This window comes from Callorhinchus milii, unplaced genomic scaffold, assembly GCF_018977255.1.
Source record: "Callorhinchus milii isolate IMCB2004 unplaced genomic scaffold, IMCB_Cmil_1.0 Scaffold1, whole genome shotgun sequence".
In the NCBI taxonomy this organism is placed as follows: domain Eukaryota; kingdom Metazoa; phylum Chordata; class Chondrichthyes; order Chimaeriformes; family Callorhinchidae; genus Callorhinchus; species Callorhinchus milii.
This window is the reverse complement of record NW_024704742.1, coordinates 87841249-87861413: the sequence shown is the minus strand read 5'-3', so window position 1 is coordinate 87861413 and position 20165 is coordinate 87841249. Positions and strand designations below refer to the sequence as shown.

Genomic DNA, 20165 nt, shown 5'->3' with positions numbered 1-20165 from the left:
TCTGAACTGCAAAAGAATTTGCAATTCTTTACTAATGCCTTCTATGTTGACTATACTTTTATTGCTTTTTTCCTCTTCAATTCTTTCTCAAGCAGAAATAGAATCTTACATTGATCTGAACTCATTAATTTCACTGGCTTCAGCGAGGGAACAATACACAGTATTAATTTATCATCAAAGCTTTCATTTATTATTTATAGTGAGTCCACTCCCCCCGGCTGTGACGCAGAAGACTATAGGTTCAAACCCCACACGTCAGAATGTAGAATTTAACAACAACCTGCATTTATATAGAGCCTTCAAGCAGATAACATCCCAGAGTGCTCGACTGGAGGAGAATCTGACACCATCAAAAACGAAGGTGTGGAGGGAGGGGGCAAGGCAGAGGCTGGAGTCCTGTAGCTCAGTGGTTAGAGCACTCGCTTTGCAAGTGAGAGACCTGAGTTCAATTCCCGGCAGGGCAAAACCTTGGGCAAGTTTCCTTACTCCACATAGAGCCTAATAATAATCCCTCCAAAACCAAAANCAATAATAAATTGGTCATTTTCAATCTACGACTGTTTGTGGGACATTGCTGTGCACAATTGGCTGCCGCGTTCGCCCACAAATATACAGTCAATTCACTTTACAGTGTGTTCTGTGAAGCGCTTTGGGACGTCCTCCCGACGTGAAAAGCGCTATATCAAATGCAAGGATTATTATTATTATTGAGGAAGAGATTCCAGAGGTTCGGGGCACAGTGGCTGAAGGTACAGCCACCATTCATGTTCCAGGCTGGCAGTGCTGGGGGAGAATCTCGTTGGAGGTGCTGAGATCTTGTTTCCTGTTCAGACTGACGTTAACGATCCCATTCTAGGCAACAATCCCCTAGGTAAAATTGGTCAAAAATAATCCTTGCAGTTTCCACAGCGCCTTATCACATCTTCAAGACGTCTCAAAGCGCTTCACAGAATACAAGTAAAGTGTACTGACTGTTTTTTGGGCGAAACACAATAGCCAATTGCGCACAGCGACGTCCCACAAACAGTCGTGGATTGAGTGACCACATTATTATTATTTTGAAGGGCTTATTACCCCCAGAAACCGATCCGCCGATTGACTAACAAGCGGGTTCCTACATACTGCTGGTAAACAGGCATGTGTGTGTGTGTGTGTGGAGTAAGGAAACTTGCCTAAGGTTTCGCCCTGTCCTGGGAATCAAACCCAGGTCCTCTCACTTGCCAGGGGAGTGCTTCAAGCACTGCTACAGGACTACACAAAACACACAGATGTTTCAGCTCTCAGAGAGAGAGAGGGAAGTTTCATAGCTGCTTGCAGGACATTGAGGTGAGCAAATTGGTTGCCATGTTTGGCTACAAATCCAGTCACAACACTTGGCAGTAAATCCTTTGAAGTGCTGTGAAATGTTTTGATGATACTGCCTGCACAGATTATTATGAATTAATAATAATAATCCTTGCATTTGATATAGGAGTGCCTCCGTCCATATCGCACTCCTAAAGATGCCGAAAAAAAACCCTGTCCATGCTTTCATCACCTCCCGCCTTTTTTTCTTTTCAAGTATATATCCAAACACCTTTCCGTGCTGGTATCTGAGCTGCCATAAACTAAAGCATAATACTAAAAATAGATAACAGCTGAGGGTCGTACCGCCTCTCTCCATGGTATTCGCCCTTGGAATAGGAACAAATGAGGTTGCGTCCAACCTCATCACTGAGAAGAGCTCAGACATTATCCTACATGAAGGCACTATAAATACAAGGCATTGTGCTGTTGATAATCCAGCCTACTGAGTCTAGCGTGGCAATCCTTTACACTCCATATATGTTGGTGTAAGACATAATTTCAACTTGTATCAGGATTTCCAGCCATTTACTTGTAACAAACGGAGTGGCACAATTCATTCACGCCAATACGTGGAACATGCATATGGTCCAGACTCTTCATGTTTGTGTCATCCTGGCTCAGTTGGTAGCGCTCTCACCTCAGAGTTGGAAGGTTGTGGGTCCAAGCCCCACTTCAGAACTTGGAACTCCCCTCTGCTAGGCTGATACTCAATGCGGTGCTAGGGGTGTGCGACATTGTTGGAGATGCCGTCCTCCAGATGAGATATTAAACCGAGGTCCTGTCTGCCAGTTCAGGTGAATGTTAAAGATTCCATGGCACTAGTCAAAATGTGAAGAGTTATTCCCGATGGCCCGGCCAACAATCCCCCAACCAAGATTGATCACGTGCTTCATGGCTTTTTGTCGGACATTGCTGTGTGTAAATTGGCTGCCATGTTCACCTACAAATGCAAAGTACACTTTATCGTAAATCCTGTGAGAAACTGAGCGCAAATTGGCTGCTGCTCTTTCCAGGAATTGCCGTGAAGCTCTGAGATATCTAAATGATGTGAAAAGGCACTATATCAAATGCAAGAATTTTTATGATTATTGATAGTATTTGATTTACAATCTAACCTGGGAGTAATGAGCGTTTCAGTGCCAAAACAGAATGCAGTATCTCTTTGTGACCAGAGCAATTAGACTTCAGCATTATTATAGTGGTGACAGACTGTAAGGTTACATTGGCTTTGAAATTTGAAAACTCTTGTTGCAATAGACAATACAGATTGGTCGGACGGAGGGAGGGAAGGAGGGAGGGGGTGGTGTGTCCGTGATGATAGAAGAATAACTGGAAGGATCCATAATAATTAATGTAAATATAAATTTAGGAGCTGCCATCTGTTGAGGATAAGATGCAATCACCCTAAGGTAGGTTGCAATGAGCTGAAACTACCATGGTTTTGGTGACTCAGCCTTAGAGCATTACTTTGAAGCTTTCATGCATAAGTGATGCATCTGAACGAGCTACTCTGAAGAGGTAACAGACGGTAGTGAAGCAAGGAACAATAAAACATCAAAGGAACCCAACATATAAATCATATATACTGATTTACACTTTTTTTTACATTGCTCGCTGCCAAAGTTAGAAACCAAATAGTGGAGCTTGGAACAAGGGCTTATACAATTTACATTTATATAGCGGCTTTTACGTCAGTAAAACATGTATCTCAAAGAGCTTTACACAGCTGGCTGGGTAGTCAACCCTTAGGGGGAGTTGGCAGATGACTGAAAGTGTGGTCAAAGAGGCAAGTCTTGATGTGGAGTTTGATAGTGGTGGGGAGAGGAGGAGGTGAGTCAGGGTCTCCGGAATGGAGTTCAGGAGAGCAGGGCAGAAATTTGGAAATAGGACATGAAGCAAGATGAGTTTGCTGAGCAATGAGAACAGCTGGGTTGTTTGGTCTACAAGAGGCGGTAGAGCTAGAAGTAGGGTGAGGCAGTGCAGGGATTTGGTGCGCGAAGGACGATCTTGAATTTGATCTGCTGGAGAATGGAGAGCCAAGTGAGGATGGGAGTGATAGGCTCACAGAGCCTGGATATGCGGTGAAGTGGGCGGTCATATTATTGTATAGCCATGTTTTTTTAAGCAATATTCCAAGGTGCTATTGAATGAAATAAGTTCCTATCTGTATGAGGAAGAAGCAGTAAGGGTTCCTACTGTAAGTAGGAACCCAGTTGTTAGTCATTGGCAGATCACTTTCCGGAGGGAATAAAAGAAAAATAATTTGGTCGCTCAGTCCACAACAATTTGTGGGACACTGCTGTGTGCAATTGGCGACTGCATTTCTCCCAGAAAATATACAATCAATTCACTTTACAGTATATTCTGTGAAGGGCTTTGAGACATCTCAACAATGCAAAAAGACTTTATATCAAATGCAAGGATTATTATTAGTAGTAGTAGTTTAGTTGTAGTTAGGCTGAACAGGTTAATGTGAGGTTCTAGAGTGTATTCACATCAGTTTGGCTGTGAAATCAAAGATCATTCGAGAGTATAGGAGCTTTGAGGCCCAGTCAGGCCATTAACGTAAAGAGAGGTTGATATTACCAGTCTATGATTTGTTTTCTGTGTTAAGTATATCATGAAGGTATTGGGCCTTGTGCCGTGGCACATTATTTTGGTGAAAGATGCAGAGAGGAGAGCATTATTATGCATGTAACAAAATACTGCAGAAATTATATGTAATCCTTTTCAACCCATATCGATATTTTTAAAATACAAATGGTGTTAGCACACAATGTATATTGAGGACTGTTGCAAGAGGCAGGAGGAGCAGGCTCGAGGGGCCGAATGGCCTACTCCTGCTCCTAATTCCTATGTAAGAGAACTGTGTCATCTGTGGAATCTGACCAGTCAGGGACAAATCATGTATATTGATATTCTGGGGTTTTCATTCAATTTCATCCAATATGGAGCCTTTCACTTCAGGAGGACGTCTTAAAGCGTTGCACAGGATATACAGTAAAGTGAAGTGATTATTTTCTAGGCAATTGCAGCAGTCAATTTGCGCACAGGAATGTCCCACAAACAACCAGGAAGTGAATGTTTGTGGGAATTTAAAAATCAACTAATGTTTTTATGGATTTTTGCCTGGTTCCCTGGGGAACGCATTTTGGAAGAATTCATGACAATATAAATTACTTATACTGAAGTCCAAAAGCATTGGATTGTGTGAGCCAAATAATCTAGCCTCATTCTATACTTTCTAACTTACTTTGTGCCAATACAGGCGAATTATAAATTATAATCCAATCACTGGCCTGGATTTTTCATTTTCTAAAGAAACGTTGAATATCAAAATATTTGTTGTCAATTTACAAACTAGCGCATCATTTTATATTTACTTCCTTCTTGGGGCATCCCTCACAATTCCTTATAACATAACAATTAATATAATATTATGTTATAATAACAGTGTGATAAGGTGCTACATCAAATACAAGGATTATTACTATTATTATTAGGTTTAAATTCTGGAGATTCAGATTTTGAAACTACTCCACTTCAGGCTATGAGGTGTTCATGAGTTTCTTCAAACCTGGGACCTGATTACTTGTAATTGTGTTACTATGCATTACTACAAGATTACAGGAAGCATTTAATTACTTGGATTTAATCCTGGATTTAATTGACCGTGACATCAATACCATGGGTTTCCGCAAGAGTATATAATAAACTCGTCTTGGCATGTTGAAGCCCTCTTATTTTGGGTGCTGCAGAATTGTTTAATTGGCATTAAATAAGAATTTATAATTAATGAGTATCTTCAAAGATTAGCGACTGATGCAGAGATGAAAGGCACAGACAGATACGTATAATCAAATTGCAATGATTTAATTCACATTCAAGTTAATCAAGGAAAAGGGCAATGAATAAATACAGAGAGCTGGGAATGCATTGGATACAGCCATTTGTGACACAATTGCCCCTAAAGCACCGAATGTATTGTAGATGATTTTATTTACAACTACAGACTAAAACTCCAGCTGTGAAGCCACCAGACAGCACAAACAAGATGTGCTAACTGTTATTCTTGGGCCACTCGTATTATGACTTAGATGTAAGGGTTGCAAAATGTGACATTTCTTGACAGATTTGATGTGGTAACAGGAGAGGGGAGGGAGAGAGAGGAATTATCAATAGACACTTAACAGCAAGGTAGTAATTAATGATTTTAGTTAAATAGATTAGTCTTGTCCAAGGATGGAGCCCATTAATCATCTACTTGATTTAAAGAGGCTGTAAGATTTAACGGGGGTTTACAAAGAAACATGCCTTCTTAACAATCAGTAAATTGCACATCGTGGGTGTAGAATTCTGATTAGGCTGTGCTTCAAGGGCAAACATGGGAACATTCAGTCTGAAGGTTTTCCTTCACTTTGTGAATAAAAAGCTGTCTCTGTCATTTTACAAGTGTACAGATCACCATCTTCTTACTCCTGAATCAGTACCGCAGAATTCAACGAGAAACTATCAGCGTTTTCAGCCTCACCAAAAAAACACATTATATGCTCACATATAATAATAATAATTCTTGCATTTGATATATGAGCTACCAAGTCATCGAGATGTCTCAAAGTGCTTCACAGGATTTACTGTAAAGTGTAGTGACTGTATTTTGTAGGCAAACGCGGCAGCAGATTTGTGCTTGACAATGTCCCACAAACAGCCATGAAGTGAGTGACCAATTTTATCTGGAGGATTTTTGGCTAAGACACTGGGAGGAACTCTTCTCTTTCGAATAATGCCATGGGATCTTGTAATGTCTATGAACTTTCACACACTGACTTATAGAGAGGACTCAGGCTGACCCATGTGAACAATTTTGCTAGGACTGGACTTGATAACTAGGTTAACAGAGAAAGAATGGCCACATGAAGTGGATCTTGGACGGCAGCTGCCAACGCTTTTTTATTCATCTTGGGATGTGGGTGATGCTTGTTGTCTTGCTACCACCTGTTGCCACCACTCGACTGGCCTCCGGCCTCCTGCTTGTCCCTTGTCTCATCCGTTCCACCTTCAGTGGCCATGCTTTCAGCCACTATGTCCCAAAACTCTGAACACTCTACCTCAATCCCTCAATCTTCCCCCTCCTTCCCCATCTTCAAGTCGCAACTGAAGACCTTCTTCTTCGACCGTCCTTATGGTCACCTCCTCCTGACTTGGCGTTGTGTACTGCCACTGTCAAGCTTGCTTGGATTCTACCCTGAGGGGCAGTGTGTAAATGCAGGTTGTTATTGTCTTCAGCGGCTTGCTAGGCCATTTCCCAGGGCATTAGGAGTCAACTACACAGTGTGGGACTGCAGTCATGTGTAGAATAGTACAATTAAATATTCTTATTTGTTTCAGTAATTAGAAATACGCTGCAATGTCCTCTGCCTCCACTCATTACCAGAATTAGTGTATGTCAGAGAATGTCTCAGGCAAAGAATTCTTGAGAACTGAAAGTGGGAATGTTAGTGGCGATGATCTGAGATTTCAGCTTTTAGAAAGAAAGCGTCTCTTTCTGAGCAAGGTTGACAGTCAGTACAATGGCTTCATTGCTTCAAGTGGGAGTAGGAGTCCGGCAGAGCAAATTATGTCATTGTCCTGTGCCCCCACGTCTGATTGAAAGGCAGCCTTACAGGCTGAACATTAGTTACTGATGTGGTACTTTTTTAACTGGATAAGCAGAGTGAAATTTCAACCGAGCTTCACACAGACATCAGACAGAGCACACAGGAGGAAGCAAATGCGGAGTCAAAACATTTCTTAAATTTTCAGCTAATAAACGTGACTGTTCTCATTATCAGCCTGACTCAGTGGTAGCCCTCTGCATCAGAAGGTTGTGGGTTCAAGCCCCACATCAAGACTTGAACTCACGTAATCTAAGCTGACACTCCACTGCAGTCTGGGGGTGAGTTGCATTGTCGGAAGCGCTGACCTTTGAATGAGATATTAAACTAAGGCTCTGTCTGCCTTTTCAGGTGGATATTAAAGATCCTATGGCACTAATTGAAGTGAGAAGAGTGTTTCTCCCAATGTCCTGGCCAACAATTCTCCAAATAAAAAAAATTGGTCATTTAATTGATGGTTGTTTGTGGGACACTGCTGTGCACAAATTGGCTGCTGCAGTTGTCAATTTAGACTATATGAGTTCATGTCACGACATGGGGCTTGAACCCCCAATCTTCTGACTCACACTGTGTAGTTGACTCCTAATGCCCTGGGAAATGGCCTAGCAAGCCACTGAGCCTGGGAGACACACAAGGAGAACAGTTACTCTTTATAACAGAAATGTAAGAAACTTTTTGACACTGCACTTGCTTCCTCCTATAATGCAGCGGCCAATTTGTGCACAACAATGTTACTCTACATCACAGTAAATCTTGTGAAGCATTTTGTGACAGCCTTCTGATTGAAACATGCTCTACTAAATGCAAGGATTATTGTTATATTTGGGGAGTCCTTCCAACATGAAAGGTGCTATATAAACGTAAATTTGTATTGTACTTGACACAGCAGATCATACTCTGAAGAGTCAAGTGGAACAATAATAAGTCTTATATTGTATTTGATATTGCGTTATAGACTGTTTTAAAGTGCTTCACGTTTTTACTATAAAGTGTAGTAACTTTGTATCTTAGTATATTTTGTGCACAAACTCACAAAGCAATGTCCCAAAAACAGCCATGGAGTGAATCACCTTTACCTGGGGATTGGTTGGAAAGTGGTGAAAATCCCAAATAGTGCCATGGGATTTTTAACACCTCTTGGCTTGACTCCTTCCATCACATATGAGGCGCTCCACCAGCATTGCATTGGAGTGTCAGCCTTGTCTGATCTCTGCGTCAAAAAAGCAGCTCGATGCATGGGAGTGTTTTTGCTAATGGTTCAGATCACTAGTTACTGCATGATTCCTCGGTGCATCGTTCCTCCAGTAAGATTTGTGAATTTGATTGCTTGTTAAACACAAGCCATGTCGCTGCACGTCAGCGCATTATGTTACAAGAGGAATGGTTCAAAGTCACTATGTAACTGTGAATTGTGTTGTATTTTGTACCAACCGTTTTATGGCAGCAAGTCACGTGTACTTCACTCGATTATAATACAGAATCATTTATTTCATTTTTTTAAAAAAATTATACTCAAGGTACAGCACTGACCCAGTTACATTAAATTGCTTCAGATTTTAATTAAAAAGTTCCTTGAGTTGCACAATTTTACATTGACTTCCTCCAATATCCATCATAATTGTACTGAATCCACCCTTCAATGCCAACACATCCAATCTGGATCAATCCCAGTCCCTCTGCAGTGACACAATTACTGATTTGGCTGTGAAACAGACACTGTATCCATCACTCAGCCTGAGGATAAGATGATAAAAATAGTCAAAATAAATACTTTATGTTCTGCCAACATTCTCAAGAATGTTTGTCACTGGGGAAATTATCTCAACTTTTAGTATTTAGATGTGAGGTGAAAAAAAACATACTTTTTACCATAACATCGTAAGTGTTTCACAGGTAATTGTTATCAGGTGCAATGAAAACCAACTGAGCAGTTGTATGCTCCAACATAGGGGGCCCACAAACAGCCATGAAGTGAATATCCAATTAATCTGGAGGATTGTTACCCAGAACACCTGCCACTTTTCAAAATAGTGCAGTGGGATCATTCACTTCAGCAGGCATCCCGTTCAATAATAAGAATAATAATTATCCGTGTATTTGATGTAGCGCCTTATCAGAACTCTTAAAAGCGTGAAGAAAGCAGCCCAGGTAAATTATTGATCTTGGCAGTATCAAGGAATTTAAATGAACTTATCTAAATTAATAGATGCCATCACTATGCCTCTCTCACTCAAATTGCAAACAAGTTAATTAAACTCTCACACTACCAGAGGAAGAAGGCCCTTCAACCCACTTGATACTTGCTTGGAAACTAACTTCCCATTCAGCACTTTACCAAAGGCCATTTGAAAATCTTGGCTTCTCAATGTCAAAATAATAATATTCCTTGCATTTGATATAGCGCTGCATCATGTAATTAAAATGTCTCAAAGAGTTTTACAGAATATACTGTAAATTGAATTGACTGTGTATTTTGTGGGGGAAACGTAGCAGCCAATTGCACACAGCAGTATCCCACAAACAATTGTGGATTGAGTGACTCAATTGTTTTTTGAGTGATCATTACTCCCGGAAAGCAATCCGCCAATCAACAAACAACAGTGTTTCCACTTATTGCTAGGTAAAAAGAGACATGTGGAGTAACAAAACATGCCTAAAGTTTCACCTTGCCCGAGAATCAAACCCGGGTCCTTTCACTTGCGAGGCGAGTGCGCTAATCAATAGGCTAAACTACAGGACTTCAACAGGAGAAAGACATTCAAGGGACTGTACAGAACACCTCCAAGAATGGAGCACAACACTGGAGCATCAGCAGAGGTGCTCAAAGCTTCTTGTGGAGATTGAACCCACACCCTGCTGACCCAGTGCTACCAACTAAGCTAGCTTTTTTTTAAAAAACATTTTTAACTTTTGAGAAAGTCGAACTGGCAAAGGTATGTGACTGTCAGAATTTCTAGATGCTGCAGAATCAAAATCAGGCAAAAAAAAACCTCAAGGTGGTAGGAATTCATTAATGGAGACTGCCATAATTCATTCAAGCAGAAATCTCAGTACAGCTTAGTACACTTTGAGAAAATAGATACATTTTGGACTACAGCATGTTTAAACTTATCCATGGTAAGTGTGCAAAAAAACAGTACTGTCACAACCATCAGGGGCATTGAATAATTAAAGACCTCACCTTTCGATCTCGGACTGGGACTCAAACAAGCAGCTTATTGCGTAAGCTGCAGCTCTATCCAATACATTGAAGTCAAGATCCTCGTCCTCACTTTCAAATCCTTCCAAAATCCCTCCATGGTCTTGCCCATCTTATCTCTAATACCTCCTCAAATCTTACCAACCCAGCCAATCCCTTCGCTCGGTGGGCACCAACCTGCTTCATGTCCCCAGTTCAGGTGTCAAGATAGGACTGCCAAGCCCCTTGAGACATCCTCCCGACGTGGAAGGCGCTGTATAAATGTAAATTTGTATTGTATTTATGTATTGTATCTGGGCTGTCCCTCAGGCTAATATCCAAAAAAATCTAAGACCTATAAGCTCGGAAACTATTCAGAAGACTTCTCTTTATTCTCTTCTCTTTATTTCCTTCCCTTTCAAGACACAATATTGAGGATATCGTCTTGATCTTTTCCTTGAATTGTGCTGATGGAAGGTTTTATCAAGATCCCTGTCGTATCTCTTGACAGTGAAAAGCACACACCACTTTCACCGTCTTTCCCAGGGGAATTTACTACTCTCTTGGCAGGAGGTGATGAGGGACCCCTCCACAGCATTCAGCTATCTTCCTCATTGCTCTATCTGAAAAGTTAATCTGGCCTCTCTGCTGCTGTTTTGTTGTGTATTCGTTGCTTTTGAGCTTTGTGTAGTAGTCTGAGAATTTATTGTACAGGATGGAGATTGGCATGCCGTTTAAGATGATCCCAAAAGCAATGCAGCCAAATGCGAAAAACCTTCCCAGGAAAGTTTCTGGATACACATCTCCGTAGCCTACTGTGGAGATGCTGACCTGCAATCAAAGAAAATCCTCACTCAGATGGTACTCTTTAAAAATATGTTCATGCAAAAAAATTAAATTATGGTCACTCAATCAATGACTCTTTGTGGGACATTGCTGTGCATAATTGGCTGCTGCATTTCATCCACAAAACACAGTCAATTCACTTTACAGTGTACTCTATGAAGCGCTTTGAGATGTCTCAATGATGTGATTAAGGCGCTATATCAAATGCAAGGATTATTATTATTATTCATGCACATAGGCGTTTTGGGACAATGACTTTGGGACGTCCTTCCGACTTGAAGGGTGTATATATACGTAAATGTAATTTTGTTGTTTTTAACAAGTATTCCTGCCATACAACACAGAGTAAGGAATTGTCATTTCCTTCCAATGGGTGTAGAAGGGTTACGAGCATGGCTTTATGATAGCATCTGCTAGGTGGCCACAGATATAGAGATGGAAAATATAGGGTAATAATTGGAGATTTCTGAGGTAAAGCCAAAACACAACTAAGTAAATCCAGGAGGAGGGTATTATATGATTCAGGGATAGAATAGGGAACTGGAATTAGGATGGTTGCCCTCTTGAAGAAGCAAATGTCAACACAAAAAAAAGCAAGTCATATGACCTCCAGGCTTGTTGTACATTTCTTTGGTACTATGGGTTTGACTGGGAGCAGAAACAAGGTGACAAGACATGGAACCAATTGATGGAGAAAGGCAGAACTGAGCGATGAAGGAAAGAATAGAATCCATCAGTGAAATTGGACTTACAGTGACATAGGAAATTATGTAAATAGAAGCTTGGAAAGTTTACATTACAGCAGGAGTCTATTGGCCCATTGGCAATCCAGGTTAGATTACGCTAACTCTCTGCTTGTCAGTCTTCCCAAATCTTCCTCCAAATTGCAGATTATTCAGAATTCTGCTGCCCGCGTCATCTCCCGCACCAGGCTCCGTGACCCTATCACCCCCATCCTAGTCCAACTCCACTGGCTTCCCGTCACACAGAGAAGCAAGTTCAAAATCCTTGTCCTTGCTTTCAAAACCCTCCACAACCTTGCTCCCCACTACCTCTGTGACCTGCTAACCCCATACTGGCCCTACTGATCTCTCCGCTCAGCGGACTCTGGTTTACTCCACGTTCCTCCACCCTGCCTGCCGTACCATCAGCGGTTGGGCCTTCAGCCTTTCTGTCCCCACGCTTTGAAACTCCATCCCACAGTCCCTTTCAAGACCTTCCTCTTTGACCGTGCCTTCGGTCAACCTTGTGCCTCTACTCTCCCTGCCCTCCATCCCTCCTGATCCCAACTTCCAGCTTGGGCGTACATCCTTGACTATTCCAGCACTTTGGGATATCCTCCCATTATACAACTGTAATTTGTTATTGTTGTGTCTGTGATGGCTATCATAGCCTGGTGACTGATGGAAAGGACTGAAAAGTAAAATACAACCTACTAATGGTAAAGATAAAGCCCAGTGGTCACATTGAATGGTTTGGTATATTCAATGCTACAAAAAGGGACAATAAGGAATCTAATTGAAGGTAGTGTTTCTTCTACTACAGGATACTTCAGAGATGGTTCAAATTCAAGCAGTTGGGATATGGGGCTGATGTTCGTGAGTTTTCAAATAATAATTGATTGTTAATGCAACCGAAAGACCTGGGTTCAATTCCCAGCAGGGCGAAACGTTGGGAAAGTTTCCTTACTCCACACTCCTCTGTTAACATTAAGTAGGAAAGTAAGCATTAAGTAGGAGCCCGGTTGGGTTCAAATGCCAGGATTATTATTATTATTAATAAAAGCATGGTCAAAAAGATAGGATTTTAGAAAAGAGCTTTGAAAGTAGGGAGAGAAGAACAACAACAAATTACACTTGTATAGCGCTCTTCACGCCGGAAAGACATCCCAGGGAGCTGGACAATCAGGGTTTTTTGGACCCGAACTGGGAGTTGGGGGTTAGGAGGGGTGGAGGGCAGGGTGGTGGGGGTGAGAGGGTGGTCGAAGGCACAGTCTTTAGACGGGACTTGAAAGAGGCAAGATAGGGGGTGAGGAAGAAGGATTGCGGAATAGAGTTCCAGAGTGTGGGAGCAGAGATGCTGAATGTCTGACCGCCAGTAGTGGGGTGGGAACTGTGGGGGACCTGAAGCAGGTCGGTGTCTGCTGAGCAGAGGGAATGCACAGGCTGATATGAGGTTAGGAGGTTGGAGAGGTAGGGAGAAGCAAGACCGGGAAGGGCTTTGAAGGTGAGAACAAGAGTTTCAAACTCAATATTCTGAGGGATGGGGAGCCAGTGAAGCCAGGCAAGGATGGGGTTGATAGGTTCCCGGAGCCTGGTGCGGGAGAGGACACGAGCTGCCGAGTTCTGAATGATCTGCAGCTTGTGGAGGGAAGAGTTGGGAAGTCAAGTAAGCAGGCAGTTGGCGTAGTCAAGCCGGGATGTAATGAAAGCATGGATCAGGTTCTCGTCGGTATGCGGTGAGAGGCAGCGGTGGAGGCAGGCAATGTTGCACAGGTGGAAAAAGGCGGAACGGGTCTCAGCACGAATGTGGGGTTTGAAGGATAGCTTTGAAATTACCAAGGTGGAGGAATTTTGGTTGTGAGTTTCAGAAGAAGGAAACACAGTGGCTGCAATATGTTCAGACACTGAGCAGCTGAAGAGCAAACACTATGGATCTGTCCAGTTGAAGGCTGTTGGGAGCTGCATTTTACATTAATTATAATAATCCTTGCATTTGATATAGCACCTCATCAAGTCATTAAGAAGTCTCATAGAATATACAACAACAACAACTTGTATTTACAAAACGCCCTTCACATGGGGTAGCGTCCCAGACCGCTTCACATAAAGTGAACTGTAAAGTGTAGTGACTTTCTATTTTGTGGGCACACAGCAATGTCCCATAAACAGTCGTGGATTGAGTAATCAATTTTTTTTTTCCCGAGGGATTATTACCCCTGGAAAAGTGATCTGCCAATCGACTAACAACCGGTTTCTTACTTACTGCTAGGTAAACAGATGCATGTGACGTAAGGAAAATTGCCTAAGGTTTCACCCTATCCTGGAATCAAACCTTCGCTTGCGAGGCGAGTTCTCTAACTAATATGCTACAGGACTCCACAAGGAAAATAAGTGTGAATAGACACATACAGGAAATAAATAAACTGGACAAGTGTAAAAAAAACACGAAGACTAAAGAACAAGGCACAAACAGAAACATGCAGAGGAACTAAAATATTAAAGAAGTGCCAAACATCATTTAGGTACATTAAGGGGGAAAAAAAGGAATCACACTGTCAAAAGTAAGGACAGCAAAAAAGAATAGAAAATAAAGTTTTTTCTTAATAAGTAAAACCTGATAGGCATGTGGAACAAACGACCAGCAGAGATGATGAAAAGTAACTACTGTATAAAGCGTTTTAAAAAGGAAGTAGACCATTTCTGTCAGTTAAGAGGATTTGGGATTATGAGATTTAGAAATAGGAATATTGAATTATTGATTGCAGTATGTTCATACACTCAATCCACAAATGTTTGTGGGACACTGCTGTGTGCAATTGGCTGCCACTTTCGCCCACAAAATACACAGTCAATTCACTTTACAATATATCCTGTGAAACCCTTTGAGACGTCTCAACAATGTGATAAGGCACTATATCAAATGGAAGGATTGTTATCATTATTGGTTGGGTCGACAAGATGTACCAATTACCTACTCCAGCCTGAAATGGTTACTATGTTACTGACTGTATCTTCTTCCATATCTGTTTCCTTCTTGTCTGTTATATCAAACCCCACTCGCGCTGTGTCATGAACACTGCATTTCATTAGACTGTCTGCTCCCTCAGGATCCTTGGTTGTGGCAGCTCCTTGACTGGGTTAACCCTGCCCACATTTGCTAGTTTAAAACCCAAACTTAAACTAATTCATTGGGTGCTCCAAGATACCGAACCTGGACAACAACTTTATGTATCTCAATAAATATTTTAGCACTTAATCTGCATCATGAGTATTTCAGTGCCCAGCTTTTGAACTCCAATGACTAATGAGCACTAAATATGAAGAAAAATATTGAAAATAGCAATTGATAAATAAAACATTGAGGATTATGGAAGTAAGTGTATCCGATACTTATGCCTAATCATAGATCTTATTTGTTTCCTCGCGTAGGGAGAATAGAGATTTATGTGACATTATTATTCTCCACTTTTAACACACCCAGTGACAATAACTGTCGCCTCTCACGATAACAACAACCCCTCACACAGGGTAGTCCCAGAGCGCTTGACAGTGACGGAGCATGTCTCTGAGCTGGGGAGTAGTGGAGGTGACTGTAAGCACGGTCGAAGAGGAAGGTCTTCAGGCTAAAGTTTTCACTACTACCACTAAGGTTAAATCCGTGAACTTCAATACAGTTCCTGGGTGTGCTGACAAGACACAATGTCTCATAATTGGGGACACATTATCTCTACAATGTCAATTTCGCTCTGAGGAGCCTTAAGAATGGCTGGAGTGGAACAGAGGAACATTCAATCATATTTGGTGCAATTAAGCGTACCTTTCTGGAGTTAAAACACATTTTAGGTAGAGGACAGATAGCTTTACTCAGCACCCACAAAATACAGTCAATCTACTTTACAGTATATCCTGGAAAGTGCTTTGAGATGTCTCAATGATGTGATCTGGCACTACACCAAATGCAACGATTATTATTTATTATTATTATTAACCCTGATTTAAGAATGATTTATGCTGACAATGAGCATGGTGTTCCATAGAACTGATGTCTTCCCTAAAGTATAATTGTCAAAATTTACACTCAATGTTTATTATTCCGAAGTATTTCACAGTTGGAAATAATATTAACAATAATAATCCTTGCATTTGATAATAGTACCGGTCGTTGTGACATCTCAAAGCGCTTCACAGATATATTGTGAAGTGAATTGACTGTTTTGTGGGTGAAAAGTGGCAGCCAATTGCACACAGCAGTGTCCTACCAACAGACATGGATTGAGTGGGCTACATTTTTTTTTATAAAGGGATTATTGCGCCCAGAAAGCGATCCGCCAATTGACTAACAACCAAGTTCCTACTTACTACTAGGGAAACAAAGGCATGTGGAGTAACAAAACTTGTCTAAAGTTTTGCCCTGCCTGGGAATAAAACCTGCGTGCTTTCGCTTGCGAGGCGAGTGCTCCAACCAACATGCTACAGGACCACACAAGTTGGTACTCACAGCAGCCCACCACCAGGAATGGGGTATGCTTGTAAAATTGGTCCCGGGAACGTCGTGCTCTACGGAGAAGACCAGAGCAGAGAAGGAGAATATTCCCATGGCGATGAAGAGGAAGAGGCAGCCAACCTGCTGGTAGCATTGCTTCAATGTAAAGCCGAACGCCCTGAGCCCTGTGGAGTGTCGGGCAAGCTTTAAGATCCGAAAGATCCTCATCAACCTCATGATCCTGAGCACTTGGCCCATTTTGCCTACTTTGACCACTGTCTCGATGTCCTGGTCAAGGCCCTTGTGGTTCTCGTCCAGGAAGCACTCCAGGATCAACTGCAGGTAGAAGGGGAAGATAGCGATGAGGTCAACGGTGTTCAGGACGCTTCTGGTGAACTGCCGGATGTCAGGCGTGCACAAGATTCTCAGAAGGTACTCGAGGGTGAAGAAAATGATGCACAGGGTCTCCAGATGCTCCATGTAGGTATGGCCGCTGAGTTGACCAGCTGCACTTGTGTATTGCATCTCCTCCACTGTGTTCATAGCCATGCCCACAATGGAGACTAGCACGAAGCTGCTGGAAGCCACTGCCATCATCTTGGCCGTGACCGAGGAGAAGGGTTTCTCCATCAGGTTCCAGATGATCCTCCTTTGGTAGCCATAGATCATGTCCCTGAAGTGCTCCTCATCCTCCTCCACCTCGATCTCTGCCTTTAGCTCCCGCTGCAACTTCAGCTGTTCGTTCAGCTCGTCCTGCCTTTCCTCGAAAGAGATCCTACAGCACCGGTTGCTGTTCTTGATCCTCACGCCCCAGTAGTGAATCTCCTCCAGGAAATTCCTGGGGCAAAGCTCGTCCTTGATCCACAGCACACCCGTCCTATAGAAGCTGAAAATGTGCCGGAAGACCTCGGGGTCGCGATCGAAGAAATACTCATTGTTCAGCACGCTGTAGTCATCGCACAGATCTAGCTTCCTGGAGGGGTCGGTGTAGGTGGCCAGCCGGCCAATCCTGGTCTTGGGGAAGCGGGCTGCTGCCCGGTAGGTGATCTGGAAGTTGGTGCCCCCCACGTTGATGTTGAGGATGTAATTCTTGATGGGCGAGGAGGGCTTGAATTGCGGCAAGGTTGGAAGCTCCTCGTCTGACTCAGATTCGTCATCGTACTTGATCTCATAGATGGCAGAGCCCAGATCCTGCAGGGAGCTCCACTGCTTCACCGAGCACTTCTTGGCCAGCGGCAGGAGGCGGTCAGTCGAGGACCTGCGAGCCTCACTCGTGCTCTCGCCGAGTTTGCAGTTGGCAAAAAGGCTCTGGCGCCTTCGTTTGAGTTGCAACATTTTTTCTCTCCCTCACAGCTCCCCTTTGCTTCTAACTTGCTCCCCAGGTTGGGTGGTGACTGTCGAGAGTCAGTGAGTGACTGATTGACTGAGTGATTGAGAGAGTGAATGACTGACTGATTGAATTTCTGAGTGAGTGTCTATGTGAGTGAGTGGAAAGTTTGCTCGGTGGAGCAGCAGTGTGGACTCTCAGCACTGCTTATCCCATTTGATGTGCTGACAGAGAGGATCTGGGAGCTTAAGCAAAGATTTAAAATATTTATCCCGTTTCGGCTGCTTTCCCTGGCAGCCACTGCCTAACATCTCCAATTTGCACTCAGTCTTTATTATTGCTTGTGCCCAGGGCTGGGTGAGAGGATATTGTCAGTCTGGGGGCTGAGAACAGAGTTCTCACTGGCTATACAGTATAACATGAGCACAATTTCACTCCTTGCCATTAACACAGTATTAACTCAATGTCAGGAATGTGAGTACTGCGTTCCCTTTTCCCAAAACATTTTGTTTCTCTCTCTCCTCTCCATCTTTTTCTTTATTTCTCCTGTTCATTTCTTTTTACTAATTTTCTCTCCTTTTTTGTTCCAATTCACCTCTTTTACTGCATTTCTCCCTGTTTCTATTCATCTCTTTTCCCCTTTCTCTGTCCATTTTCCCTCATTTACTCGGATTTCTCCCTTTCTCTGTCTTGTTCTTGAACTGTTTTCAATCATGCATTTACATTTTTATCACCTGCTTGGTTTTATCTTTTTTTTCTGATTCCCGTCTGTCACTTGCCTCCTTTTCTATCACTTTTATTTTCTTTAAGTCTCTAACCCCTTTGTTTTATTTAGCTCCTTTTTGCTCTCTGCCTCTCCCCAGTTTTACAGTGTGCTTTGCTCCATCCCCACAGGATGTAATAATAATCCTTGCATTTGATATAGCACTTTATCACATTGTTGAGCTGTCTCAAAGTGCTTCACTGAATATATTACAAAGTGAATTGAATGTATATTTTGTGGGCAAAACATAATGTGATACCTTCTCCCCCACCCATCTATTTTTAGAATGGGGTTTCTCTGCAGTGACTCCCTTTGAGAAACTCGATCTTGAAACTAGGTCAACATAATACTATTAAGCAGGAGAATAGTATTATGTTGACCTAGTCTGCAGCTAGGAAGGTAAGTGGCTAACTTCAGAGTTTGAACCTTTCTTGTTGTCGTGCCCATTCCCAACACCTCTGCATTTTCTTAGGAGAGAAAAATAATTGAATTGTTTTGTCACATTGCACATATATTGAGAACAATCCCCAGATAGATCATAGTTCCTCTGCATGTTTTCACCTGCCTGGCTGAGTGACTTCCACTTTATCTGGGGTGGAACTGAGTGTTGGGCACTGCTTGATTTTAGCTGAATTGCTATGGTGATAGTGACCCCATTGTCAAACAGTCTTTAACAGCTAGTTGGAAAACACATGACCTAACCTCAGGGGATGGGAGGATCAGCGATTGAAACAAATGGAGAAATATTCACTGAGATGTGAGGTCTGCATGGCACATTTTTATTTCATGGCTGTTTTGGGACATTGCTGTGTGCAAATTGGTTGTTGCATTTGCCTACAAAATACACAGCTCATACACACCTTATAGTAAATCCTGTGAAGCTCTTTGAGATGTTTCCAGGAAGATGAGGCTCAAAATAGAGTGCAAGGATTATTATATAATAAATTTGTTAACTAATTACTCAAGGGAAAAGGGCTCAGCAACAAATTATCCAGAGCAACATAAGTATAAATACATAAATAAATGCAGCCAGGATATTAATAGCACAATGGTTTTGAGTGATGGTGACAAGTTAAGCCAGGGTTGAGTTATCAGGAGTTTACTGTACTTATTTATGCATGCCCAGCTGTACTGAAATATGCAAATTGGCCACCATGTTTGCCTACAAACCTTCGATCCTCAGTTAACCATTAAGCCCATGTTCAGGTTCTCACTCACTTGGCTTTCCCACACCTCTGTACCATCACTCGCTCCCACCACTACCTCTTCCCTCTCACCCAGGAGGGATACATCCTGCTTACTAAATTCTGGAATTAGGCACAGGTTGGTGACCCTAGAGTGTGCATTGGGGTCCTGCTGGACTAACCAGCTAATACCACATGGCTTGTCATTGATAGCATTGTGCGTTATTCAACCCTAATCCACACACCAAGGTCTGCTGCAACACAGCCTCTAGTTGGTCAGAGCACCAACCCCCCCCCTACCTCCAAGGCCAGTGACCACCCACATCTCTGATTAGTCCATCTCCCATCCACACTCCCATTCTAAAACATTCAATTATTGACCTACTCTATTGTATTTGTCTTCCTGTATTTGTTTTAGAATGATTGCAAGGGAGAGACCTGGGTTCGATTCCTGGCAGGGCAAAACCTTGGGCAAGTTTCCTTCCTCCACATGTCTGATAATAATCCCTCAAGAAAAACAAAAAAAATAAATTGGTCACTTCAATCCATGACTTTGTGGGACACTGCTGTGCACAATTGGCTGCTGTGTTTTGCCCACACATATACAGTCAATACACTTTACAGTATATTCTGTGAAGCACTTTGAGACATCTAGAAGACA

At 42.4% G+C, this 20165-nt stretch overlaps 1 protein-coding gene across 1 annotated transcript; it reads right to left on the bottom strand.

Moving 5' to 3' along the window:
* Window positions 1-9692: 9692 nt before the first annotated feature.
* On the bottom strand, window positions 9693-17565 carry kcnv2a (potassium channel, subfamily V, member 2a). The gene is made up of 2 exons (XM_007892614.2): window positions 16246-17565; window positions 9693-11010 (listed from the first exon to the last, which is right to left on the bottom strand). Exons 1-2 carry the CDS (start codon window positions 17563-17565, stop codon window positions 10735-10737), a joined length of 1596 nt encoding a protein of 531 aa, XP_007890805.1. The 3' UTR covers window positions 9693-10734.
* Between the last annotated feature and the right edge of the window lie 2600 nt (window positions 17566-20165).

Excerpts from the sequence above, each read along its gene's own strand:
- kcnv2a (XM_007892614.2), bottom strand. The coding sequence starts at position 17,565 with ATGTTGCAACTCAAACGAAGGCGCCAGAGCCTTTTTGCCAACTGCAAA. Across the intron at positions 11,011-16,245 it reads ATTCCTGGTGGTGGGCTGCT|GTCAGCATCTCCACAGTAGG; the intron begins GTGAGTACCAAC and ends CTTTGATTGCAG.